The sequence below is a fragment of the Apteryx mantelli genome, chromosome 30 (assembly GCF_036417845.1).
Source record: "Apteryx mantelli isolate bAptMan1 chromosome 30, bAptMan1.hap1, whole genome shotgun sequence".
Classification (NCBI taxonomy): Eukaryota; Metazoa; Chordata; class Aves; order Apterygiformes; family Apterygidae; genus Apteryx; species Apteryx mantelli.
Genome location: NC_090007.1, coordinates 3,338,533 through 3,366,047, shown reverse-complemented (window position 1 = coordinate 3,366,047; position 27,515 = coordinate 3,338,533). Strand labels below are relative to the sequence as shown.

General features: G+C 43.7%; 1 protein-coding gene across 4 annotated transcripts; it reads left to right on the top strand.

Annotated features, from left to right (window-relative positions):
• The first annotated feature begins 825 nt into the window (after nucleotides 1-825).
• UHRF1 (ubiquitin like with PHD and ring finger domains 1) lies at nucleotides 826-17,658 on the top strand. 4 transcript variants are annotated; one of them, XM_067312833.1, is made up of 18 exons: nucleotides 826-1,071; nucleotides 1,244-1,524; nucleotides 3,080-3,242; nucleotides 6,063-6,326; nucleotides 7,075-7,247; nucleotides 7,659-7,874; nucleotides 8,899-9,005; nucleotides 9,195-9,381; nucleotides 10,022-10,145; nucleotides 10,237-10,344; nucleotides 11,202-11,306; nucleotides 12,223-12,329; nucleotides 13,224-13,386; nucleotides 13,488-13,625; nucleotides 14,693-14,804; nucleotides 14,923-15,080; nucleotides 15,446-15,544; nucleotides 16,214-17,658. In XM_067312833.1, the coding sequence occupies exons 2-18, from the start codon at nucleotides 1,370-1,372 to the stop codon at nucleotides 16,358-16,360; spliced, it is 2,526 nt and encodes an 841-aa protein (XP_067168934.1). In that variant the 5' UTR covers nucleotides 826-1,071; nucleotides 1,244-1,369; the 3' UTR covers nucleotides 16,361-17,658. The 4 variants fall into 4 exon arrangements, with proteins under 4 accessions (XP_067168934.1, XP_067168936.1, XP_067168935.1 ...); XM_067312834.1 differs by lacking the exons at nucleotides 826-1,071; nucleotides 1,244-1,524 and adding an exon at nucleotides 2,050-2,105; XM_067312835.1 differs by lacking the exons at nucleotides 15,446-15,544; nucleotides 16,214-17,658 and having other exon boundaries at nucleotides 14,693-14,817; nucleotides 14,923-15,064.
• Nucleotides 17,659-27,515: the final 9,857 nt, after the last annotated feature.

Here is a 27,515-nt window from a genome sequence, read left to right as displayed (position 1 = left end):
ATGATTTTATGGGACCAAACCCTTGCTGTTTCTTCCAGAATTCCATGTGTCCTTAGCAGTAGATATTAGGCAGTGCTATGAAGGTATCGTAAGGGAGGGACTGTGAATCATAGTGACTGTAATGGGAAACTGTCCTGCCTACCCAAGGATAAATCTGGCTTCTTCATCTAAGACTTACTTGTTTTAATCATATCCATCAGCTCTTACCTACAAGCCTGGGCTTTCCTTTCTCCTAATCCATTGTGCCAGAACTTCACTTTGAACATTACTGTGGGATGCAAGATTGCTAGAATTTTGTCCTGCTAACTGCCTCTTTTTGCAAATGAGTTCCACAGTGCCTTAAGTTTTAATAATCTGAACTGGCTAGCCCTGCTGGCAGGACAGCCTAGATATTGTTTCCTCACAGCATGGGGGATTTACCAGATGGAAGAACAGTGTTTTCAATCAGACTTGTAACTCTGAAGAAGAGAAATGCCTAAAACAATCTGAAAGGGAAGAAACTAAAACTCAGCAGCTTCTTAGGTAAAGGCAGTATAAGGAAGTCATGTTCTTTTGTTTCAACAGTTTGCAGAAACCCCAAAATCCCAGGGCTTTATCTCACTTACACCAAGTTGTCTGTAAGTTACTCTGGCAATGTTCTTGTTTTAATAAGAGAGGACCTTAAAACGAGAGCATATCTATAATTTAACCTTTAATGAAATCAATGTTCCGCTACAAGAGTGATCTAGAATTGGGCCTTACTGTAAATAACCTGTTTGTAGACCCAACCGAAGGGTTGGATGCAGCACAGTTTTCGCAGTATGTGGATTTCCTGAATGAGTAAAAGTTTCTCCAGAAACTGGGCTTTTTGTTTTCTGGCTCGGCTAATTCTCGAGATGCTACGAGTCATATTGGACACCTGGCACGGGTCTGGCCCTTGAGCACTCTGTACCGTGCGGCAAGAGGTCCCGCTAGTGTGATGGGAACTGCCAAGGCTAAAAGGAAACACATCTGTTAAGCACCTGGATCCATGCATGTGCAGTTCTTAGATGGCCAGGAGATGGGACGCCACATGGTGAGGTCAAATGCAAGGTAATAAGGTGCTATCAGAAACATTTTTAGCATCTGAGTGTTAAAAAGTTGGTGTGAATAGCAGACTGCTCAGATACACGTTCCTCATGTGCCAGCTTCAATGGGACACGCGAGGTGCTCGGGGCAGAGGGGTCGGGTCTGTATCTTCAAGTGGCTTTTTTGGAACTTCCAGCACCTCTGTAGAGATGTAAAGAATGCTGAAAAAGGTCTGAACGAGACGTCCGGGAACCCCTCGAGGCTGTGGGAAGGGGTTTTATTTCCTCACCGTGTTAGCCGTTTCGGGGCAAACCTCCTCCTGATGTTACCAAAAGGCCTCCTGATTTCGGCGACACTGAGACGGCGCTTTCCGTGCTTTGCGCAGGCCCCCGTCACACCAGCAGCGGTCGCCCGGGCCCCGTCACCTCCAGGAGGCCGCGTGGTGCCCCCCGCCAGCGCGGCACCGCGCAGATTTGGGTAGATATCGTTAAGATTTGGGGTAGATTTGGGGTTCGGGAGCTCTCGGGCTAAGGAGCGCTTGGAGGCCTCTTAGTACGCGCGGGGCCGAGAGCCGCCGCGAGAGAGGACGAGCGGGATGCGCGTCCCGTGGCGACCGCGGGGGACGTTTCGGGGGGCAATGGGAGACGGGGGCCCAGCTCCGCCGTCGGCTCGCCCGCACGGCTTTTGGGGTGGATGCGCTGGAAAAGCGGCGGGCGAGGGGCGGCGGGGCCGGCACGCGGGAGCCGCTGCTCGGCGAGAAACGTCGTTTTGGGAATCGCGTTGCCGGCGCTGCGCGGGGGACGGGACGGGAGGGACGGGACACCGGGGCGGTGGGTTCCCGGGCGCGATGCCGGGACCCCCCCGCCGCTGCCGCCGCCGCCGGGGCCCCGCGGGCGGCCCCGCCCCGCCCCGCCGCGCTCGTTCCCGCCAGCGGCGGCCAATGGGCGGGAGCGCGCGGCGCACGGGGCTTTTCCGCGCCAAACTCCAAAGCCCGGGGAGCGGCGGCGGCGGCGGCGGCGGGGCGCAGCGCGGCACCGGCCTCGGCCTCCAGCGCCACGGTGAGTCCCGCCGCGCCGGCGTTTGCCCTGCCCTGGCCGGGCCGGTGACAGCTGCCGCCCGCCCCGCGGCGCTTCCCGCCTCCCCGGGCGATGCCCCCCTGCCCCGGGGCCCGGCGGGGGTCGCGCCCACCCCCCCCCCCCGCCCCTGGGCCGGCGGCCCCTCCCCGAGCGCGGCGGCCGCAGGCGGGACGTTCCGGGGGGGCGCTGACACCCGCGGCCGCCCCTTTCCCCGGGTCTCGCCCCCCCCCCCGGGGCCGCGCGGTTTGCCCCCCCCCGTCCCCCGCTGCGCCTCCCGGGCCGGGCCGAGCCGAGCCGGGCGCTGCCGGGCCCTGCTGCCCCGCGGCGGTCGCGGGGCGGTGGCGGTCCGCGCGGCGCCCCGCGGCTCCCGGCGCCGCGGCCCCTTTAAGACCGCGCCCCCCTTCCTCTCCTTTCCCTCCGCCGTGGCTCCCGCCCTCTCGTTTGCATAGTCGCGCGAGACCTGCGGAGGGGGGGCGGGCGGCCGCGGCGGCCTCCGCGAGAACGACGGGAGCGTTTCAATTGTGGCGCGAGATACAGTTGGCGCGCGCCGCCCGCCCGCGAGGCGGCAGAGAGGCACGGGCGCAACCAAAGCCGTTGGGCGCCGGCGGGGGGGCGGGGCGAAGGCGCGAGGAGCCAATGGGCGGCGGAGCCGGCCGGGCTGGCGGCCAATGAGGCGGGAGCGAGGCGCGGGCGGGCCGGCCGGCTGGCGGGCCTGGCGGCGAGACGGGGCCGGGGGGGGGAGGCGAAGGGGTAGGTTGAGCGGTCTCATTGATTCGGTGCCCGGAGCGCGAGCGTCGCCGCGGGCCCCGCCGGGCCGGACCGCACCGCGCGGGCGCCTCGGGGGGGAGGGGGCGGTTCGTCGCGGAGGCCGGGGCAGCGCCGGGAGCGGAGCCGCCGGCGGGGGCGGCGGGCCGCTGCCTCAGCCGCGGCGCGGCCCGCGCTTTCTCTGTGGGCAGGACCGCCGCCATGTGGATCCAGGTGCGCACCATGGACGGGAAGGAGACCCACCGCGTGGACTCGCTCTCCAAGCTCACCAAGGTGGAGGGGCTGCGCCTGCGGATACACGAGGTCTTCGGCGTCGAGCCCCACCGGCAGCGCCTCTTCTACCGCGGCAAGCAGGTACCGCCGGGCGCCGTGACAGCGCCGCGCTCCCCGCCCGCCCCGGGGCTCGCGGCCGCCCGCCGCAGCAACTTTACTTACTTACTTACTTATTTATTTATTTTGCGTGAAATCCGCGTGTTTTGCTGCCACCTAGTGAGCGCGGGGCTGCGGGAGCGGCTCGGCTAACGGTGCGCCCCCCCCCCCCCGCCGCGGCCCCTCTCGGCTTCTCCCCCCTCCGCGGCCCTTTTCTCTCCGTCGCTTCTGGTCCGGTTCGCGCGCCCCTTTGCTGCCGCGACGCCGCCTTTGCGAAGCGCCGGGGTGTCTGCGGAAATCCAGGTTTTACTCGGGGCTTTGCCGTCTAACGGGCTGTTGAAAGTTTTCAAGCCGCGGAGGTTTTATTGCTTTGGTGGCTGCAGAGAGCTTCCCGGGGATCGGGATCTTTATCCCCATGAACTGAGATGGCAGCTTATCGCTTTTAAGTTCTTCTGCTCTTAAATGAAAACCTCATTCAGTGCAAAACTCATTGTGTAAAATCGTGAGTGACTCAGTAGCGTGTTACGTCTGCAGCGGTACGTTTACTAGTGCGGTTGTGTGATGACTGCTTTTCTTCTCTTCTACGTAAGTTAATGCTTGTACCTAAATTAGTATTAAAGTCAACCGGAACTGTTTTCACGTACATGTCCTCTACACTGCGCGGTATCGCACTGCTACACTGTAGGCTCAAGACATTTCTGAACCAGTGGTTGTTTGCGCGGTGTTTGGAAACTCATTTCAGAAAGAGTGGGCTACTTTCGACTGCGGTTGAGGTCCTGGGGGATGAGCAGGGTTAAACAATCTTTTCCAGTCGCTTTCCTCACCTTGCCCTCCAGTCTAGGAATATTAGAGCTAGATATGTGTTATAATTAGCAGGCATGACTGTAAAATATGGAAATATACCTGGGCTAGCTTTAATCAGGCAAGCTTGGGAACCAATAGTAGTGAAAAATAAGGTAGCAGAGACTTGTACACGGACAAATCTGTAGCACTGCTGAAGGGCTTGCGTTGCCTCATTCCTGCTGTATGGTGGGAACTGACTTGGGCGCGCGTGCGGGTGCAGCAGTTGCGCCTTTTGTGGTCGTTCACAAAGTGATACGGGAGGACTGGTCCTGGGTACTGACCGGTCCTCAGCCTTGCTTGGCTGAAGTCAGTGCAAGTAACTCAGATCAAAAACATTTTCAGTAAAAATGCACTTTACAAAGACAATTCCTCTTAGTGTAATACCAGTGGTTCTTAGTTTAGGCATGATTTTTTAGACAGAAACATCTATTCAACCTCTTCTAGTCATCATCCTTCTGCTGCGCCCATTAGTGCTTAGCCTGACTTTTTGAATCATTAGAAATGTTCCCATTTTTGTTAGTTTATGTTATAAAATGATGTCAGGAAAATACTTCTTCATTTAAAAAAAAACAAAAACAAAAACCCACACCTCTCTTCAGAGGTTCCTCCTCAACGGATAGTACTTCTTTTAGACTGTCCTTTGAACTCCTGTGGTTTCATGTCCTGTTTGCAGCCTCTGCTTTTCCATTTCTGCTTGCACCTGTTGTTACTGTGTTCTTTGGTGGTTCCTGTTATTGATAGCAATACACCGTTTGTGATATCGTTGTCTTTTTGTTAAGAAGAAAGAAGTGATTTCTGATTCATTCTTGTGTATCTGAATGATGAGTGTTCATCTCCAAAGCAGAAAAAGTCCAGATCACTTCCTGTACAGTCAGATTTCCAGGGATTGTTCCATAGCCATTTTATGCCATAAATCAGAACTGAATTATCATAGTGATTCCTGTGAAGTGTAAATTTTTGTGGTTTTGCTCTGTTTCCCACTGATAGAGAACAAAGCTCTGGGGGTTGCTTTTTCTGGTGGTTTGGCCTGGAAAGGGATGATCATTTCCTGTATAATTTCTTAGTCAGACCTTAAATATGTGGTGAAGCTTGTCTGAACTTCTAAATGTACTGTAGTCTCGAGCACTATATTGTAACTCTAAAATGGTGCTCCTAAGAGTTCTTGAAAGGTAATTGAGAGAGACCTATTTGGTCATCTGTACTTCTATTACTATTTCCTGGGACAGGATCTTGATTTGACTACATTTGATGCCAGACTTGGAAAATATACTCTTAAAGTTAGAGAGGGTGTGAAATTAGGACATGCCTGGCTATGCTTAAAAAAAGTGATTCAGTAGTTTCAGGTTGAATTGAATCTTTTTTTGATTTTCCTTTGAATGGAAAAATTGCATGCTTGCCTGGAGAAAAATGGCGATTAACTAATCCTTTGACTCCCACATCATGTTGCATTTAACAGAACAGTAATCTGGAATATGTATACAAATACAATGTAAAGACCAGTTTGCATTATGTTCATACTATGGAATATATCTGAATTAAGGATGAAAGAACTTCCATTAGAGTTCATAGGTAATGTGGAATTATCTTTAAATGTTGATAGGAATGAGGGGAGGTGTAGAGGTCTGTCCTTTTCAGAATTGTTAGTTTTAGTGAACGTATTGCACACCTTTTCAGATCGCAAAGAACAGAGGCTTAGCCTGGGTAGCAATTATATCGTAGCACAGATGTTCTGTTTCTCTAGGCTGTAAATCCAAATCCTTCGAACAAAGATTGTTTTAAATAGTAAGAACAATCTATAAGTATCTGTGTTGCTGAAGAACTGCCAAGTTACTTGATTGTTAATGGTTTTCAAGCAACGTGGTCTCGCTTTGCACATAAGCAGTTACAGCATGATGGATGGTTTTGAATTGGAAAATCTCAGCTGAATTAAATAACCAGATTACTCTGATGCTTTCACCGTAGATGGAAGATGGTCACTCCCTTTTCGATTACAGCGTTGGATTGAATGATATTGTTCAACTACTGGTCAGACAAAGCCCAGCAGTGCTTCCTGCTGTCAGTAAGGAAAAGGATTCTGAACTCTCGGACACAGACTCTGGCTGCGGCTCAGGCCAAAGCGAATCTGACAAAAACTCCCACAACGGAGAAGGTGCTATGGAACTGGAGGGCCAGCCCAGCACAGCCGCGCAGCCTGACTGGGCTGACCCAGGGTTTGGCCTCTATAAGGTGAGTTACTGAAAAACGAAGATTACTTAAAACAGCACCTTGCAAAGGGAAATGTTTTTCTGTAGTTGAGAATTTCTGAAAAACTCTCATGCCCTAATTGTGTTTTTCTTTAAAGAGGGGGGGAAAAAAACAAAAAAACAAAATGCACCTCCTTCCAAAAACCAAAAAAACCCAACCCCCAGTCTACTCACAAACCAACTAAATGCAATATGTTTCGGGTCAAAATACCTTATTTTTGCATTTTTATCCTTTTAAATTAAAATTATAATATGTTAATCTTTTTTAATATTTGAAATGCTCGTATTTTAATTTAGAGTCACTGGATCTGTCAAAGCTGAAACTTTCTTGAATGACTAAAGAAAGCAAAACAAAAGAAAATCTCAACCAGCTGTTCAGAGCCATTTTACTCATCTGTTTCAGTAGACTTTATTACAGATCTAGTGAGGTCTTTGCCAGACTATGAGCAAGAGAGACAATTTTGAAAGTCTGTTACAAGTCTGTTACAAACTAACAATGGTTTGTACTAGATGACAAAGCTGCTTGTGCATGTTGCTCTAGAAAGGATTTTTAGCCTTAGAGGTTCAATCTGAGAAGAATTTAGGGGTGCACAAATGAATTTTTAAGATCATCAGTTATATATCTTGATAATGGCGAGCTTCTTGAGATGGTTAAATCTTCAAGTAGTTTTGAAAATCAATGCTTAATTTGAAAATCCATTTTGGTGAGCTGCATACTTTGCTTTGTGTAGATCAATGACTTGGTTGATGCTCGAGACATGAATATGGGAGCATGGTTTGAAGCCCAGGTTGTAAATGTGACCAGAAAAAAAAATACAAATGAATCAGCTGGTAGTTGTGCAGAGCCTGATCAGCAGACAACCATTCCTGAAGAAGATGTAATATATCACGTGAAATATGAAGAGTGAGTTTTGTTACTTTCTTAGCTAATACAGTTATCTAGATTGTGATGTTGATGGGGAATTTGATTATAGAGATCCATAATGTAAAACAGTAGTGGGCTGTCACAGTAATTATGTTACTGAGCCCTACTAATTGTAAGACAAACACATGGGGGCTAAAATCATGTTATTAGAATATGAGATGCAATTACCCAAGTTTTAGATGGGGTACAATATGAAAAAAGTTAGACTGCCTGATTCTGGCTGTGACTGTCGGGGAGAAGGAGATTATGTTCTCGGCAATATTCTTTTATGTTGTGCGGCATCGGTTCTTAAGCTGACCTGTCTAGATATAATCTATCACATATACCGACTTCTGATGTTGAATCCAATTTTTCTTTTTTGCTCCTCCATGACCCCTTGTATCCCAAAAGCTATCCAGAGAATGGAGTTGTAGAACTGAGTTCGAAAGACGTACGTGCTCGTGCACGGACTGTTTTGAAGTGGCACCAGCTAGAAGTAGGACAGGTGGTGATGGTCAACTATAATCCTGATGAACCAAAAGAGAGAGGATTTTGGTACGACGCTGAGATTCTGCAAAAACGGGAAACGAAAATGATCAGGGAGATAAATGCGAAGATATTACTTGGGTAAGCAGTTCTGAGAACAAAAATGAGGTATTCCACAATTGAACTCCCAGGTCTGCTTATGGTTTCATGAGGTCTGATGAGTGACACTGCTGAAAAAATGATGCAATAAAAACAATGTGACAAAAGTGCTTGGTAGAGATGAGGGGCTGGACTACTCTTTTTGGGTGGTTGACTTTGTAGTACTGCAGTTTTGATTAATTTCTGTTGGAGGAATTGGAGGCCATAAGGAGTCTTAGGACATGTTGACTCTGTGGACTCGCAGACTGCTGGAAGGATGGAAAGCACACCCTAGAATGGAACAACCATTCTACTTGTTTTTAATTTCTCCGTTAGTTCAAGTTCAGTCCATACTACTGTGCATTTTTTTTGGCTGCAATGCCAAAGCCCTATGCTCACTAGGAGGAGGAGAATTGTTTGCTGTGTTAGCTTTACTGTCCATAATGGTTTTACAGTAAATTCAGTGTAATATTTTGTGTTAGATATGCTAACATAAGGTAGAACTTCACCTTATAACAACGGTGAAAAGTTATTCCTGTTCTCTTCTAAAGGGAAAAAGAGCCAACATTAAAAGAGCCAACATTTAAGGGATGCTCAATTTCAGGAGAAGAAATAAGCCTTTTTTTTCCCCTGCATTTTTTTTTAAGTTGCAATTAAAAGTAGACTTCCACAGTTCCTCTTGCTGCAGTTATTTTGACATTATAAAATATGAAAAGAATTAATTTGAACTCTTTTTGGGGGGAAGTACAGTTACTAGGGATAACTTGAATGCTATGAGTGTATGGATCCTCATTAGGACAAGAGGGGGTACTTTTTTTTTTTTAAGTTGCATGAACAGTATTTGTTTCATGGTGATGCTGTCATGCCATTGGCCTAGACCATGTGATGCCCTAGCAGAGGTTTCTTGTGATACAGAACTAATACCAGACCAATCTGCATTATTGATGTACATATGGAGCTGTGAGTTCATGCTGTATTGTATTTTCAAGGTCTGATCTTTTTGACTTTTATAAACTTCCCCTTGTAGGGATGCTGGTGATTCCTTGAACGACTGCAGAATTACATTTGTGGATGAAATTTATAAAATTGAAGAACCAGGCAGTGCTTGTCCACTTAGTGCCAGTCCATTAAAACGTGAGTTTGTTACATGGGTCTTGTATGTAAAATACAGTCTTGTCTTGTGATTTTCTGCTAACACTCATTTGATACCCTCAAAGAGTAAGAGCTCTAAAACACGTGCAATTGTGACTCCTTCAACTATTTGTCGTATACGGTAGCGTTTTCTGGAGTTTGAGGAAGGTTGTGGTTTCTTTTTGCTAACAGGACAGAATGGACCTGTGTGTAAATCTTGTAAGGACAACCCGAACAAGACCTGCAGAATTTGCGCTTGCCATGTCTGTGGAGGTAAACAAGATCCAGATAAACAGCTAATGTGTGATGAGTGTGATATGGCTTTCCACATCTACTGCCTCAACCCTCCCCTTAGTAGTATACCAGATGATGAGGATTGGTAAGTTACAAATGTGCGGGTGGTATCACGATTAGCATGTAGATCATGAGCAGAAAGCGAGGTCCAGCATTTTTAATGCTACCCTTAGGTGGTGATATTGTGACTTTGCTAGGTGACGAGATGTGTGCTCCTCTTCCATATTCTTGTTTTGTTTTACTCTTTTTTTTTTTTTTTTTAAAGGACTTTCTTTGAACATCAGCCTAGTAAAAGCCTGTTTTTAAGGCAGCGGCTTTCAAATCTTTTTCCAATTTGAGTCCCCAAAATGCTTTTTTCAAAGAACCGCAGACTCCTATAAACCAAATGCAAACATGCCAGTAGGCTTAACTCCTCTAACTATGTTTTTTTATGGGTCCACAGGCCTTTGGTTGAAAATGACCATAGTAGGTTTTCTTCATGTGTCCTGTTTCAGCATTTTATACTATTTTTGACATAGCTGATTTCCTGACTGATCTCCAATAGTTCAGCAGATCATGCAAGGACACTAGCTAATACATACCTAATTCCAGCATGGAGAGTTGCTTCACTGTCCTGTCTAGTTTCAAAGGGAAAACTTGTTACATTATAACTCGGTATATTTTGAGGAATCTCTTTTAATATAAGGTTTTGCTACTAGTTAATTTTCATTGACTGGTGACTTTAGGTATTGCCCTGAATGTCGAAATGATGCAAGTGAGGTGGTTTTAGCAGGAGAGAAATTAAAAGAAAGTAAAAAGAAACAAAAGATGGCATCTGCTAATTCATCTTCACGGAGAGACTGGGGAAAGGTCAGTTTAAAAGTCGGTGTTTTTGTTGTGAAGAATAGTGTATGTTAGTTCTTCGTAATTCTTGGCTGATTGGTCTTGCTCTTTGAAACAGGGTATGGCATGTGTTGGTCGCACGAGGGAATGTACCATTGTCCCCTCTAACCACTATGGACCAATTCCTGGGATTCCAGTTGGCACCATGTGGAAGTTCAGAGTTCAGGTATGAAGCTGAATCCTGTAATGAGCCACTGGAAGGGAAAATGGGATTGATAGAAGTCTTTTATGGGAAATCTGAAGCTCTTATCCCTGAGCACGTGTCACTGGAGGTGTACCTGCAGAAAGGAAAGAATTCTGGCTTTGTCTAGATCAAGTGTTCCATAACTAATGTTGCATTGTGCTGGCATTTCAAGGTTTTTTATGCCTTTTTTCTGTGTGTGTGTGTGTGTGTGTGTGTGTGTGAGACACCCCCCCCCTCCCCAAACTAAACAAGCTTGTTTCCAGCATTTTGTCTTGGAGATGTGTAATATCTCCAACTTGTTCTGTTGGTTAGGGTCTCTCTCAAGGGTTTAGATATATGAAATAGAAGGGTTTTTTCATCCTGTAAGGGAAGTTGAGGAAGAATGATCGCTGAACCAACTAGATCTTGTCTTTCAAGTTTAAAATGAAGGTTGCTATTTTAAGGCTTTTAAAAACTATCCCCTTGTGCAAGTGTTTCAGTAATATCTGCAGTGTTCTAAAATTCCTGGTTTTTAAATAAGCAATCTAGGTGAGAAAGACTCAAATTTCTAATCTCGCATCAGAAAGCCTTCCATGTGTTCAACTTACTGAAACACCCAAGTACCTTTTTTTTTTTTTTTTTTTTTGAAAAGTGTTTTCTTTTTCTGTCCTCTCCTGGATTTTTTTGGATGATGGTGGTGAGGAGACAGTTTGATCCTGTTATATATTCAAAACAAATGCGTGAGAGTGCTATTAGTTAATTTAGTTCTAAGACCAACAGGCAGTCATGTTGATAATAGCCTCTTGAGAGCAGTTGCCTAGCAAACTTCTTCTTTTTTTCCCCCCCGCCCCCTCCCCCAGGTGAGCGAATCTGGTGTTCACAGGCCCCACGTAGCAGGTATACATGGCAGAAGCAATGATGGTGCCTATTCCCTGGTGCTGGCAGGAGGCTATGAAGATGACATAGTAAGTGAATCTTGATTATTTATATTTGAGCACCAGACTAACTCCTTGTAGTTAAAACAAGGACTTGGTCTTAATTACTTTTTACATTCTGCATCAGATGTTTCCCCATCTTGATGATACTTATGTTCTTCAGAATAAAACTAGGCAAAGAAAAACTACAATACAGCAGCAAGTGTCAACCTGAGAAATGAGGTCAACTGAATTCAGTTTAGCATCTATATGTCAGCTCTTAATCCAGGAATCCTTAGCTACCTTTTCAGGCTCTCCATTTCATCCACAGTTTGAACAGAGAATCTCGCTGTATATCTTACCAGATCTTCCTGTGTCAGAAGTGTGTTAAGCACAAAACTTGGGACAGAAGTGCTACTTCTCAATATACCTGTCAGCTTTGCTAGCCAAACCTAACCCTTGCTAGGCTTTACCAGAGATTACTGCTCATTCTTTTTACAGATCACCAGTGTGTTACTAGCTGCCCCCCCTCCTCCCCCCAAACCTGTTAAACCTCATGGAAAACAGATGGCCACAAATGTAAAATATATCTGGACTGAAGTTGCAAGTCTTAATTCTGCATTACAAGGCCATGTGGTGGTGCAAGTACTGAGACATAAGTTACATTATCTAGAACGTACCATGCACTTGCAAGCAGATTCTGTGCGAGTGCTTTGCTGCTATCTTGGCAGAGGTCCCTCTGCACTATTAAGGTGTGTGATGAGACAACAATTGTCACTCTGACTTTTCTATATTCTTATTGGCAATATAAGAGGATCATAGGCAAACTGACTGTGGGAGAGTTAAATAGAGGAATCATTTTTCCTATTTCAGAATACTGTGTTAAAGCTACCAGATGAAAAACTCTTCTCATGCTTTGTTTTGAATTATTTTGTGAATGTGTTGAAACCATCCATATATGTTTCAGGATCATGGAAATTCCTTCACATATACAGGGAGTGGAGGTCGTGATCTTTCTGGAAACAAACGTACAGCGGAACAGTCTTGTGATCAAAAACTCACCAATATGAACAGGTTGGCAATGCTTATGCTCCATTCTTGAACTTAGTAGCTGGTGATCTGTCAACCTGAAAAATTCTTTATCCAGTCCATGTCAAAAGAAACCAGCTAAGCAGAAAAAATTTCAAAGTTAAGTTTCCGCTGCACTGTAGGCTGTAGATCAGTTGAGCAATGGAAGCATTTCTTCTAGCACATGGTAAATGAAGCAGAATTGTAAATGGGATTAGTCTCAGATTAATGTTGACTGAAATTTAAGAAATGGAGAGAAATTAGTGTAGAGGTTTTCATACTCTCCTGAAGACCTTTGCAACCCTTTGTCTGTGAGCCATCTTGGGAGACCAGATCACTTGCAAGTTCTAAATTAGACTTGGAAAAGCTAAGCATGTTGATTGTTTGGTTTGTTTGTTTGTAAACTTGGTTTGTTTGTTTTTACATATAAGTGTATTTTTGCGTGGAGAAGGTGTTTACATTGGGATAATATAATGAATAATCTGCATATTTAAAATACAGCCCCTAGTAAGGATGGTTAATAACTATCTCCAGAATTTCTATCAATATACAAGATACTTGAAAGGATTATTTAATGCAAAACAAAAAGACTGGCTGCATTCTTTCCCCAGATGAAATTCAGCAATGGCTCCTTTTGTACCTGCAAAGTGGTGGTAGCTTCCAGGTTTTTGGTAGGCCATTGCTATGGTTCAATACAATACTAGTACACTACTTCTCTTTGTAATAATGGTAATCAACTGTAGCAATGTGTTACTCTGAACAACACTTAACAAGTGTAGTTAAATCTTTTACTTATTAGATGGATTACCATGCATGCTGTCGTTTGCTTTATCCTCCCTCTTTGATTCTGGAGCAGTCTGTCTGGTAAATACATTACATTTAATGAACTTTCTCTTACAGAGCTCTGGCTCTGAACTGCAGTGCCCCCATCAATGACAAAAATGGAGCTGAAGCCAAGGACTGGAGAGCTGGAAAGCCAGTTCGAGTGGTGAGAAATGTAAAAGGAGGCAAACATAGCAAATATGCTCCAGTAGAGGGGAACAGATATGATGGAATATATAAGGTAAGAAGGATTTGAATTCTACTGAATTAGGGAAGGATAATTTAGTTATGGTAAAAGGGGTTTTATAGTTTCTAGTGGACTTATATCTGGCTGTTTTTTAGGTGGTAAAATACTGGCCTGAGACAGGGAAATCTGGATTTTTAGTGTGGCGCTACTTACTTAGGAGGGATGATGAAGAACCTGCTCCTTGGACGAAAGAAGGAAAGGACAGGATGAAAAAGCTTGGCTTAACGATGCAGGTACTCTTCTGGAACGCTGTCATGTTTTCATTGGACTTGATAGCTAGCAAGAATTTTTCTATTATGCATTCATGTTGAGGATGATCTACTTTGCATTATGTAGGAAACTAAGAATTAGGACAGTCCTCCTTAGACTGAGGGAAACACAAATGCTTTCAATCTCGTGGGTTGTTTGTTTTCTTTTTACATCAGGGGGCTAAACAGACAAAACAATTTCTTGTACTGAATTTTTAGTCTGAATAAGTGCTTTGCAAGAGCAGGGCAGGGAAGAAGTAAATGTGTTTTTTTTAATTTGTTGCATGCTGACAAATACTTCAAACACTACCTTTTAATTTCAAAAAGTGCCACTCCCCCCCCCCCCCCTTTCAGAATTAGGTTTGTAGGAAAGAGTGATCAGAAAACATAAAGAAAATTGGAACCATTCTCAATTTGTTGTGATATGAATTGGCAGAACTTAATACTCATTTCACTGAGCTATGTTTTAATACTTAGACTACACAGTAAATGTAACTTAAAGTTGACTGAGCTAGTATTCTATTTTGTTTGGACATTATCAGCAGAATAATTAAATCTGCTGTTAGTTGCAAATGCACAAGTTAGTGAAAAGAGGAAAAAAATATTTAAACCTTCAGTCAGAATTAAGCCAGCAGACTTGAACAGGGATTGCTAGTACTATTTGTAGCCATGGATTTATCACTTAAAAAAGACTTCTGGAGCAAAGGAAGTTCCAATTTTTAACAGATTTATGTGACCAGTTCATGGCATCTTAGGTTATCAGTAACTGCTAGCCCATTTATTCTTGTTTCTTATTAAAAGAATCTGTTTCAGTTTACTTTCTTTCAGTGTAGCAAGGTATTGTCCAAGCAACTGATTTCTTGTTTAACTTTATAATACTCTAGTGATGGTATGAAAAGTCTGAAAAGTTAACTCTGACGTTAGACCTGCTTTGAGCAAGAGATTAGACAAGATGACCTCCAGAGGTCATCCTTGCAATCTGTAATAGTCTGTAATTCTCTGAATCGGCATGTTTGCATTGGATGCTTTTTGTTTTGTTTTTTTTTCTGTAGTATCCTGAGGGGTATTTGGAAGCTGTTGCAAATAAAGATAAAGAAAAAGAAAATAATGGAGATGATGAGTTTGATACCCCAGGGAAAGGAAAGAGGAAAAGGAAATCAGCAGGTTTGTGGAGTAGGCAAGTGAATATAGCAAGCCTTGTAGGTTTTTGTGTATTTTACGTAGTTAATCTTTTGTGGTTGCTTTTTGTTTGTTCATTTAAGAAATCACGTTTTTCTTTCAGGTGGGGAGGAAAAACTCATTACCTCTCCTACAGGGACTCCAAAGAAAACTAAAGTTGAGCCATACAAGCTGACATCTCAGCAAAAATCTCTTATAAAAAGTGATGAAGTCAATGAAAAACTATGGAATGAAGTACTAGAAGCTCTCAAAGATGGACCGGTAGATCATACTTTTTATCCAGAAATATTGTCAATTAATTACTGTACTATTACTAGATCTAAACCTCTTGGCTGCATAAAGAAGCCTCAGAACTCTAGCTTTTTTTTTTTTTCTTTCTTTCTTTCTTTCAGTGTAGGCATTCACAGGATAACTTAATAGCACTGTATTTGAGGTCAATTAAAAAAGATAGGAGCTTGTTAATGTGACTTTTTTTTTCCTCCTTGAACTTTGCAGAAAAAAAAATCATGATGGCCAAAACAATCCCTTGCATTTTACAGCTTTTTTGGGTGTGCCTTTCAGTTGCTTTGTATGATGTACTTCCAGAGGGTAATAGCAGTAAGTTGATTCAAATGTTCTCTTTGCAGAAATTTCTAAATAAAGTCGAAGAGGCCTTCCTGTGTATTTGCTGTCAGGAGGTTGTGTTTCGGCCAGTCACAACTGTATGCCAACATAATGTGTGCAAGGTGAGTAGTTGGTATAACTATACTGTATAGCAGCTGAGCAGCAAGCCTTGAACTAACTACTTAGTGGTGAGAGAGGTGGGTTTTTTTGGCCAATATTTAGTCTTTTATCATTAGTCAGGTTTATATATGAAAACTAATGATTTGGTAAAAATTCTTTAGCATAGAAAAGTCTGTGCTTTAAAGAAAGTTCCACTATGGTATTGCTGTTATTTGACTTCTTAAAAAGGCGGCAAGGGAAGCTCTCTGCTGGCAAAGTAATACTGTTAGGTTACATTGATGGACTTGTTGACAGTGTTGCAGAGTGTATGGTTTTCTTTTTCTTTGTTTCTGAGGAATGCTGTGAAGTCTTTTTGCAGAAACCCTGTCTTTAACGGTTGCAGGGGAATTCTTGATCTTTAGTACCGTAGTCATATGAAACATCCATACTGTATACTTAGCTATTGTGCCCAGGATTAACACTCTCTGAAGAAAATTATTGCACAGAATGAAAGAGAAAAATTGTCTTGTCTCCAGCTGCCTGCCTTGCATTGTTCTCGGCCATTCCCAGTTCTAGTCAATACCTGGGTGAACTAGGACATAAAAGGCATTTCATTCTCCAGTAAGGACTTGTAGAGTAAGCTAAATTGCATACCTGTACTTCTTAACCATTTTATTTTTCTCTTTCACCAGGATTGCTTGGATAGATCCTTCAAAGCTGAGGTGTACAGTTGTCCAGCCTGTCGCTATGATCTCGGCAAAAATTATACCATGCAAGTGAATGAAACACTGCAGACCATTCTAACTCAGCTCTTTCCTGGATATGGCAATGGACGGTGATTTTGTAAAGCACTTCTAATTTTCTTTTGTTCAAACTTATTAACGGGTTTTCAATGGGCTTAATTTAAAAAAGTAGTCTCTGTGTTCTCCCAGACCCCTAAAAAAAAGCTTAAAGTCTTCCTTGTTTAAAAAAAGGAACTATAAACTTCGAGGAATCTCCTTTTGTATGTTTGTGGGTTTCGTTTTTGTTCTAAATGTGGCATTTTTTTTCTTTTCCTGAAACCTGCCATTCATCAGCACAGACTATATATATATATTTTTTTTTCCAATGGACTTACAAAATGCTTCCGGTAAGGCTGCTGACAATTGTGAAAGTTCTCGGAGTGCCCCCTCCCCCTCCTTTTTTTCCCCCCTCTCTCCTTAAATTCCCCCAAAATGGCTTGGTTGCTAGAACAATCTTCAAAGTTTGTGGATTTGGCCATAAAGGTAGATTTGTGCATCACCTTGGCAGCATTTTGATGCTCAGCTTGTACAAGATGGTACCTGGCTTATGTTCTATTACCACAAGTGGGTATTTACTATTTTCAAAGAACTTTTTTTATACATTTGACAGACTATCAAAAGCCATTTCCTGCTAATCTTGTGTATCAAAGCTGCTTGCATATAGCCAAGTAGTTGGAGCAATATGAAGTACTACCTCAGTTGGACTTCTCTCTTATTATGGAACTATTTGTTCAGCCAGGTGCTGTCTTCTATCCAGAAATGCCATTGTGGAATATACTAAAGCCATTCTTAAGTGCCTTTTGTCCTTTTCTGAAAGACTGGGCTCTGAATCACCATATACGATTTTTTTGTAAGCACTGAATTGTTTAAACTTGCCAACCGGATTTTATTCTTTGGATAAAATATAACACTGTAGCTGTATATGATTAGCATGGATTTGCAAACCTTCAGGTTTCCTCCTAATGCTAGGTGTATTATGGTAACATGACTTCTTTGTTTCACTGCATTTCTACCTGGAAATGGAGAATAACCAATTCTGAATCTTTTTTATGAAACATTTTTTATCGTACATGACACCAAGAAGGCTTACTTTTGTGAATGGATTGTCTTTTTCTAACATTACCAAAGTTTGCAGTTTAATACCTCAACATGACGGGGATGTTTTAATCACACTTCACTGCAGACAGACTGGAACAAATGTGCCTGCTTTTGGTTTTTTTAACTCTTACCCTTTTTAAAATTATAATGTTAATATGTTAGGGAAAAAACGTTTTATAGGGTTTTTGCTGAATTTGTCAATTTTTTGTACAATGTGCAAGTTGAAGTTCTCAAAATAAATATCTTTTCAGATTAAAGCGTTTACTGTTTTCCTTTACCGCTTTCTCTAGTTTCCAGGTCTAGTCACTTGTGCCAGAATTTATATTTGTTCCATTATGTTAATCTTTTCTAAGGCCTACTATTTTAATTATGATTTTTTTTTCCACTATGGAGAAGTTGTGGAAATTAACTAGTTTGATATTCTTGTCTTAAAAAATGTGCTTTTAGGCAACAGTGAGAAACATGTATTCTGTTTAATTTTAGAAAATGGAAAAAAAGCAAAACAGGACTCCCCAAATCTCTCTACCTTTTTGGAGTAACTTACATTAGGTTTTAGTACTGTGGAAATCTAAATGTGAAGTGGGAATCTGAATTGGCTGCATATTTAATGAAGAAAAAATTGTTAGAACTGCCATGATGTGTCATATTAGAGGTGTTTATAGCAACTAGTGTGAGCATCCATATCAACTTCTCCAAATGGAGAATTAGAAACATTTAGTTTTCATAGACAAATGCAGCTGAAGTAAACGAAGAACACATGCAGGCATTTAAGATGTTGAAAATTAAAGCTGTGAAATTGTACAACTGTCACTTAATCTGCCCTCTTTAAAATCAGTTTATTTTCAGGTCAGTGTTAACTTTAGAGAAAACTTGCACATTTCCAATTTCAGATGTTTTTACTGAAATTGTCCTACTTTTCATTATATATTGTAATGACAAGAATTTGGGGGCAGGAGAAATTGAGGAAGTGTGTGTGTGTGTGTGTGTGTGTGTGTGTGTGTGTGTTTAAATAGAAGGAGAACCTGTTGCAATGACTTCCTTAGTATGTTGTTTTTTATTATATATGGAATTCTAAAAACAAACTTTGTTTTCCTACATAGGCTTTCAGTGTAGTCTTCTGGTTTTTAGTGTTTATTTACCATAAATTAGAACTTCAGTGCAATGTCGATAATTTATAACTTTAGGCTTGTAGATCTCAAAACAAAGCTGTAGTAGCAAAATTACTGTGCTGTAAGTCTAAGGTGAGCTGGTGTATGGCTTTGGATAGGAATGGGTTGCTTTTGTGGTGGCAGAGACTGTTAACTGGATGATGCTTTTGTTTCTTGTACGTTACTTGCGCGTGCATTTTGTAGGTATACATTTCTGTTGTGGAATTCTACAGGGTAAACATCCAGCATGTGATTTGGTAAAATGAATGTTCATAGATAAGGAATCAGGAAACCAGAATAACAACACTGAAAAACAATACAAGGATCTTCCTTCTATTTTGGGAATTCCCATCTTGCTTCCCAGCCAGTGTACAGAATCTATGGTCTGCGCTATTTAATTGGACACAAATTAAAAAATGCCCCTGATACTTCTTTACCCTGGCAGGCTTCCATGGCTGTGTAATTGCAGCGGGTATAAAAAGGCTGTTCCTCTGCGGTGATGGAGGCAGGATGCAAGGAGGGCTGGGAGTCCTGGTAACAGGCACACAGGTACTGCGGGCATTAGGGCAACCTGTAGCTCCAGCATCCCGGCAGCCTCTGCAGGAGAAGGTGCAAACTGCAGACGGCCTTGCCAAAACCTCCCAGCCATGAACTCTGTCAGGAGCATGCCACCCACCACCCCTCCGAAAACAGCTGCGCAATGATAGCAGGGTATTGTTGTAGCTAGGGGGCGGGAAGCAGCAATGAAGTGTAGGTAAAACCCACTGATCTTAACGAAGGAATGGTTGGGGGCAGGAGGAGACAAGTGCAGTGTTGCTAGCTGATGACTAATTTTTTTTTTTCCTCTTTTTAAAGCTCTAGCTCCTCGAGTCATGAGGACGAGAGAAACGCTATGTGTGTGGGAACCAAACTATACAGGTGTTGCAGCTACAGAGAACCTAAAAATGCTACCACAGTATTGTAAAAGCTTGAACATGAAACAGCTGAACCGCTCATCTTTTTTATGATAATTCCACCAGGTAGCGTGTGTGTGTTTTCTTTTTTTTCTTTTTTCTTTCTATTGTAGGGCTGGTGCCACCAGCTCTAATCTTGCTATAACTTACAGTGCCGTCCAGGGGCTGCTCTTCCCTCTCCGGGGCCGTTTTTCCTCACGCGAGCCTCGGGCAGACGGGCTGAACGGGCCAGTTCCCACGTGCGGCGGCCTTTCCCTTCGCTGACAAGGCCGGACGGCTCACTGGGGGCGACCCGCCTCGCCGACCGCCATCTCGCCCGGCGTCGAGGGCGAGCTCGGGCTGCCTGGGCGCGAAGCCTGCCCGCGCTGGGCTGCAGCCCGGGGCGGCGACACCGATTTACCTCAGCGTAAAGCCCGCCCCGGGGTGCGACGCCGCGGGCCTGAGGCCCCGGGGCCGGGCCCAGCGCGGGCTGCCGTGACGGGACGCCCCGGTGATGGCGGGGGGCGAGCGGGAAGGGGGTGCTGGGGGGTCACTTTTTGGCCTCCCCGCTGCAGGGGGGAGCCCTGGGCCCGGCTCCCACCTGCCCCCGCCGCCATGAGGCGCTGCGGGGAGGGGGCGGGGCCTCCCCGCCCCATTGGCGCAGGGCGGCCGCAGCGTCTCCCCCCCCCCCCCAAACCCGCCCGCGCGCTGCTGTGCGGCTCCTCACGTACTCACCGCCCTGCGCCCCAGCCGGAGCGCAGGGCCGCGGCGGGCTGACGGGCAGCCCGCGCCGCCTATCGTCGCCCGCCTTGCTCCGCTCTCGCCCAATGGCAGCCGGGGGAGGGACACCGTCTCCTCTCGGCCGTGTCCGATTGGTAGGAAGGGTCTGAGCGACGCGAGAACGGCCGGCTGTCCTGCCTGTTGGTAGGCGGGGCCGCTGCCTCAGCTCTCTCCACCAATCAGAAAGCCCCCTCGCCTTGTTGTTCGGTGCCTAGCAGCGCCACGGGTCGTAGCGGCTGCCTCTCAACGGCGGCGCTCCCAATCGGCGCGGAGGTGGTGGCGGCTGCAGCCAATAAGCGGGTTGAAGGGGCGGGCAGCAGGTGCTGGCCGTGGGGTATTGCCGATATCCCCCGCCGCCCACCTTTTCCGCTCTCTGCCCCCCTCGCCGGGCCGCTCGGCGCTGTGGTGACCGGGAGCCGCGGGGCTGCCGCCGCCGAGGGGGACCGCCGCGGGCTCAGGTACGGGGGCGGCCGGCGCCTGCCCCCCCTCCCCCCCCGCCGGGCCTGCCTCCGCGGCGGCCGCCGCCCGCGGCTCCACCCCCGGGGCCGGGGCGCTTTAACCCGCCGCGGCCCGGCGCTGCCGCCCCCCTCCGTCCCCGCCGACCTTCCCCCTCGCGGCGGCGCCGGGGCCTTGCCGCCGCCGAGCCCCTGCCCCGCTGCCCCTCCTCGGCGGCGGGTCGCGGCGCTGCCTCTCGCTTCCGCGCGGCGGCCTGCCGCGCCTCCCCCCCCCCCCCCCCTCCGCTGCCGCCGGGCCCCGGCGGAGCCAGGGCCTCCCGGCCCCGCTTTGTCTCGGGGGCCGCTTCCGCCCCGGTGCCTCGGCTCCTCCGCCGTGTTTCACCGCGCGGGGGGGGGGGGGGGGGGTTATTTATTCCTATTTATTTTGGCCGCTCTGGCCTCCCCCGGGAAGGGGGAGCCGCGGGAGGAGCCCTCCCGGTTTGGGCCGCTGCTCCGCGTCTGCGGGCGGTTGTTTCTGTGCGTCGCGGATGTGTTCGTACGAAGGAATAATAAATTAGCCGCTGGGCCGTTTGCGGCAGGAATTTTTTTTCCGTCGCTGTGCACAGCGAGGTGTTCGTGCTCGGAAGCGGCCGGTAGATCTGTGTTTTAATCCCGTCGTAGTGTGCAAAAGGCCTGGGTCTAGCGAAAAGCTGATAGCTGGAATTTGACAGTGGCTTTCCCCCCTCCCTCCTCCCGAGACTGTCAAAGTCTGGGGTCAAAACTAGCCCCCCCCCTCCTTTAATAATCCTAGCGTTAATGGAAACCTTTGCTTTTATACGTAGAGGTTCCTTCCGCTTGCCTCCTAGTTTTAAGCACAAACATTGCACCATAAAAAAGTGAGGTGCCCAGTTCCTAAGCAGTTACTGTCCGCGGAAATCGTTTGTCCGGTCCTGCTCCGTTGACTTTCCCTTGCTTTTAGCGGCTCAGTTGCATTTTTTAAATAGGCAGAAAATACATGAGGTTCTTTTCTTCTGTGATGTAGTGCTTGGCGGAAGGGGAAACTATTCAGGAAACCCTTCTTATTAAGGTGGTATTTATGCTTTCCTTTAACGCTGTCTTTGATTTTTTTTTTTTCTTTTTCTTTAAGAGGGTATGTATAGTTGCATAGGAGCTAGATATCTCGCAGAAAGACTATTTTGAACCCTTTTGTTTTGAAGGGTTAAAGTCAGGAGTTAGTTTTGGTTTTATGCGTGTATATTTCTGTATATTTTATAAAAGCTGCTGTAGAGAGCGGGTGCTGTTCAGGGACACAAACTGTTTTGTGCTGCTGTCTGAAGCCTGGAGCACTGGAGTTTTGGTCCATGACTAGGTTGGCTTTGTGCTCAGGAAATGTAAATAGCTAATCATGTTATATCAAGTTGAACCCTTCTAAAGTTAAATTGGAAAAAGTTGTTCTTTAAGCAAAATGAGTCAATTTTAAGGAACGCTGTTCATCTGAAACCTATAATAGTGTGTGTGTGTGGTTTGTTTTTTTTCTTTTCCTCCACAAAAGAAGTCATTTCTTCCTTATGGGCTTTTCTATTTTTGAGGTTTGGACTTATTTTCTAGTATTTTTCTACTGTTTTGTTAAAACCCACGTAGTCCCTAGAAGTATTAAGACTAGAATGTAAAACTTACAGTTATATTTCAGCAATTACATAAAATAATTGTTGGCATACGTAGGGGTAACTGCTTTTTGACAGCAAGTTCCTAGTTCGTAGGTTCTCCTTTAATAACTGAAGACGTTGAGACAGGTAGACTGACTCTTCCGATGCCAGAAGAAGTCAGTGGCAGTTTCTTTCCCATCAGTGGTGGGAGTTACTGCTATGTGAAGTATATGTAGGTGGAGGTACTTGATTCTCTGTTACAGAACTACTGTTCGCATTTAAAACACTCGCTGAAACTTTTTCTGAAAGGGAAATACCATCCAACACTCAGTAATGTATTATTCCTTTTTTGCTCACTGAAAACAGATAATTCGCTTGAACAATTCAGTAAGACTGTATGTATATATGGTCTTATATAAAAAAAGTCAGTTATATCATGAAGTTAGAACAACGTACTCACAGAGGTCCCCCTTTCAAAGTTTGACCTAAGAATGAGTATGGTCTTTTACATGTAAGATCTAATATATATATGTTATGTATTTATACATTAAAAATACCTTATATAAGAAGTTTCACTAACTTTTTGATGAGAAATTGATTGAAGGATGTCCTTTAACAGAGAATCCCACCTATTTTCTGTAGAGAATGCTAGTTATTGGTCCCAGACAAAATAATTTACTGGCGTAATATGCTGTAAGTTGGCATAATGAACTGAACTGCTGTTGGAGCAAATTTAGTGAAAACTATTTCCAGTGATACTATCATCTCCTGTCATTTAACAGATAAAGTAGATAGGGTGATTGTCTTGCTGATCTGCAGACACTAAGCATTTTAAATTATCAAAAGTATATGCTACTACTCAAAAGTCTGAGCTATTTTTTAGAATGTGACTTGAGAAATTTTATATGGGTTAAGAAAACCAGTTTGTCCAGCCACTCTGGATATGCATGTTGGTTATATGGGTTTTTTTTGTACATTTATTAATAGCTATGATTTTTTCTTGTAGGATGTTCAGCTGTGATACAATAAGCAATGTGTTGGCATTCAAGTAGTTGTAATTAGGCTTCAAAGTTTACATCTCATTACGACGAATAGGGAAGTTCACACTTAAGGAGAAATAATAGCACTGACTTGCTGCAGGCTGAGACACCATGCACCAGTTAACACGTTATGAAAGTCTCTTTGCACTTATTAGAACTAGAAACTTTATTTCATTTTTATTAATTCTAGGCAATGCAGAAGAACTGCAGACTGGTGAATTTTTCACCCTTCCTGACTTGCATTTTAATGTTTTATCTTGTGCTATTGAAACGGGTCTGTAATGTCTGTTACTGCCTGTCCGTTCATTGTCTGCCTGTGCTATATGCAGCGCTACTCGCAATATAGCATCTGTTAATTTCAAAGATGGATGATGGCTAAATATGTCACTGTGAGTGAGGGATTCGCTTAATATGTTTGGATGCTGTCAGGATTTTCTGTGGCCCTGCAAGATACGATTTTAAATAATTTGTTTGTCTTTTATTAAAAAAAAAACCAAAAACCAGAAGGTGGTTTGTCTGTTTGATGCATTAGCAAACTGTGAAATCTTAGAGTGCTGCAAAATATTGGCAAAAATGTTGTCATTGTACATAGATTTAATGATTTTAATATCCTGTTATTCTCTGTATAAGATTATTGCAGGGTAAGAAGGATGTGTTTTCCTTTTCAGTATTCTTCAGTAAACTGATCATTGCTTATCAAGATTTTTTTTTTTTCTTTCTTCTGGACCAAATATGTTGTGTCTTATCATGACTTATGTGTAGAGTCAGTTATTACTGTGGGTTAATTATTAAAGTGCTTGTTTTCATTTATATTTTCATGGAGTAAATTATTCTCTTTTATAAATTATGAAGCTTCTCAAACATGTTCTTACTGGATGGCTGATAGTCCAGGAAAACACATTTGTGTCCTGTTGTACTATTTTTGTGTCATATAAGCGTATGCCTCAATCGTGGCAGAAATGGCTTGCAACTTGATATATTTTTTCCTGCTGTTTCAGAAGGCTCATGAACAAGCTATGTCTCCCAGTTTCTTGGAACATGCAGGGTTGTTGTTTCTTAAACCTATTTGAAAAAAAGAAAAAGATTGTACTTGGAAATGGCCTAGAAAGATAATATTGCAAGTTGACGATGCGTTAAGACGCTCTCTTGAGATGTTCTGATGTTCCATAGTTGGAAGTGATGTTATTGCAATTTCTGATATGTGGTCAGAGAAGTGGAGAGGCTTTTGGTGGACCTCTTTTTTTTTTTTTTTTTTTTTTTTTTGTGGTGGTATATAAGAAATTTATATGAGGTTTGCTGTATTTGTTCTATGTTGGCAAAACAACCAGGGCTTCTTTGGCTTTAATGTGTATGTCAAGGCTTGAAGCTGTAGGTTCCAGAGAGAAGTGGGTAAAATTGGGCTGGAGAACTTACTGACTATGAGAGGTTAAAATTGGCTAATGTTACCTTGAAGCTTATGTGGAACTAGCCTATTTTTCTCACAGATCTTGCTTTAATTTGGGTTCTAAAGCATCACTCCTTTCGATCACAGTTGTGATTAAAAAGTGTGAAATGGTTATGTAGATAAAGACTTTATATAACGCGCACCAGAAGACTGTTTTCTTTTTTTTCCCCTTCTCTCTGTGAATATGAATATTTTAAGTTATTTACAGGTGCAGTCCAGGATAGATATTCTTGCTAAAGCATGTTTCTGGAGTTGTGTGAGTGTGTTTCTGGAGTTGCGTGAGGTATATACTGCTTCTTGATCCTGTTCTTCCCCCTGCTGGCTTTTCCTCTTTCTCAATCTCTTCCTCAGTAGATAATTTTCTGGCAATGCAGCTGCTCTGAAGTCTGGAATCTGGGTCAGTGTGTCGCACCCACTCTAGGCAGGACCTACAAGCACCTTGTGCAGGAATGCAACCAAGGTTTTACTTTTTACTGTAAAAATTATTTCCAACAATCCATACTCTGACTGGCTAATTCATTGAAATTCCAACTCTGTCTTACAAAAATCTGACATAACCTGGAGAAGAAATTGAGCAAGTTACTGAGAATATTGCTGCAGGTTTCTAGTTCTAGCAGGTTTGCTGAAGGCAGGCTTTGGGGAATTAGTCCTCATTAAGCGATTAATCTGATATAGGAATTACATTTTTGTGTGAAGTGGTGTAGTAATCAAGTTTTCTGGAACAAATACACTTGCTGATAAATAATAGAATAATACACTGAGGTTTACTTCAAAATATTTTGAGGTTTACAGCACTGCTGCATTGGATTCGAGTGTTGTGGAATGAGACTTTGAATTCTTGTTTTGACTAAATAGAAATATAAAAAAGAGTTTTTGTGGGTTTTTTTTTCTCCTCAATTACTCCAGGTCTGAGGAGAAGATTCTCTTTTCATTGTAGCCTTGAAATTTGAAATAGTGAGTTCCTAAGTGTTGTTCTTCATATTCCAGCAAAGTGGACCCAAGCTGTTTGTGCACCTGGCATCAAAGATGAAAAGTCCCAGTAGCGCTTCAGAGATTTGAGTTAATGTAGCTCCATGTAGGTGATACCGGGCAGAAAACAGTTCCTAAACATGGTTATCCTAAAACATACAACAGTGTGAGCAAAGTATGGCTCCATATACTAAATTCTTGGGCCTTATTTTAAAGGGAGAATTAACTCAATCCATTTTAACTTGGGGGGCATTCCTCTCTTATGTCCCCTAATAGCAATCAGGCTGAATCTCAAGAGAACCAATCCAGAGGAAATGCTTTTTTTTGCTTTCTGTTTTTTGTTTCTATACCCTTACCTGTAAAGATAACTACTGTGACAAATAACACACCGAAATTTGTAGGATACCTAGATCTAGATTCTGTCTCAATAGTAGTAGTATGGTAACTGCTTTTTTTTAGTATTAGTTTACCTTTCCTATTCAATAAAACACTAAATCTGGGGGGGAGTTGTGTACTGATTCCAAATTCAGTCAGAAATAAATATTACAGAATGCTGTAGACTACATTGATTCAGGCAATAATGAACTGTTTTAGTTTCTTACAGATTTATTGCTCTTAAATCCAAACATTTTCTGCTTTTAAATGCTGTTTGTGACTTCAACGTTAAATAATTTTGCTGCAGTATGAAGAAAGGTATGAATAACTGTACACTTATACAGCTAAGAGGATGTTCTGAGGGAAAGGAAAAGCTGTTTGGTAATCTGCTATTGATAATTAGTCTTTATTTTACTTTAATGAGCTATGTTTGCTGCTTGATTCCCAGTACAGTAGCATCTGGAGTTCTGGAGGAGCCCTGTGAGATTTTTTTCTTATGTGGAGTTTATAATTCATCAGATGATACTCTAATTTGTGAAGTAAATCCCCTAAGCTCTGTAGATAGTCATCAGTTTGGCTAGCGGGTGCTTGCTGGTGCCCTGTAGGAGTAAGTGTCATCTCTCTGTTTCTCAAATCTTTCATCTGTTGCGTTTACTCAGACCTTGTGGAGGATATACATAACTCAAAGCAGTTTGGAGGTTAAGAATGTAAGGAATTGAATACATAAATAATTTTTCAGAAAAGGTTTTAGTTATAAATTCTTGCTGTAATCTTGTGGGGAAAAAAAGGTCATTTAAAACAATGGGCTGAACAACGAACATGTTGAACTGCAAACTTACCGATTTACCCTGCCTTGGTCCAATGTTGTAAGTCAGTACCCGGGAATAAAGAGGGAAGAAATGAAAGTTGTCATAGGCGTAGTTGTTACACAGAGCTCTTCTCTAAAACTAATGATGTGTATAGTCTATTTATATATACTCTTGCTGTTTTGCAGCAGTTTGTTTGTCTTCTGCTAAGAAACTTTCGATAGTGCCTAATTCATGAGAAACTAGATGTAAATTTGTTTGTAATCGGTTGACTTACTGAGAGAGGAAGTAGCTGGGAGTAGAAGAATCTGCCCTCTAAGTTCCTCAGAGGCATCTCATTTTAAATAAACACATGGGGTTTCCATTAGTGTTTGCACACGATGCTTAGTGATCAAATAACGAGTTAAAAATAAATTCTAAAAACTTCTCTCATGAACAGGGTTCTTACCTTTCATACCTCAAAATGCCTCAGAAATATTAAGCAAATTGGATGAAGAAGTTAATTCAGGCACATTGAAATCTGTGTTTTGTTTTTGGTTT

Excerpts from the sequence above, each read along its gene's own strand:
- UHRF1 (XM_067312833.1), top strand. The coding sequence starts at position 1,370 with ATGTTACCAAAAGGCCTCCTGATTTCGGCGACACTGAGACGGCGCTTT. Across the intron at positions 1,525-3,079 it reads GCGGCACCGCGCAGATTTGG|GACCGCCGCCATGTGGATCC; the intron begins GTAGATATCGTT and ends CTCTGTGGGCAG. Across the intron at positions 12,330-13,223 it reads AAACTCACCAATATGAACAG|AGCTCTGGCTCTGAACTGCA; the intron begins GTTGGCAATGCT and ends TTTCTCTTACAG.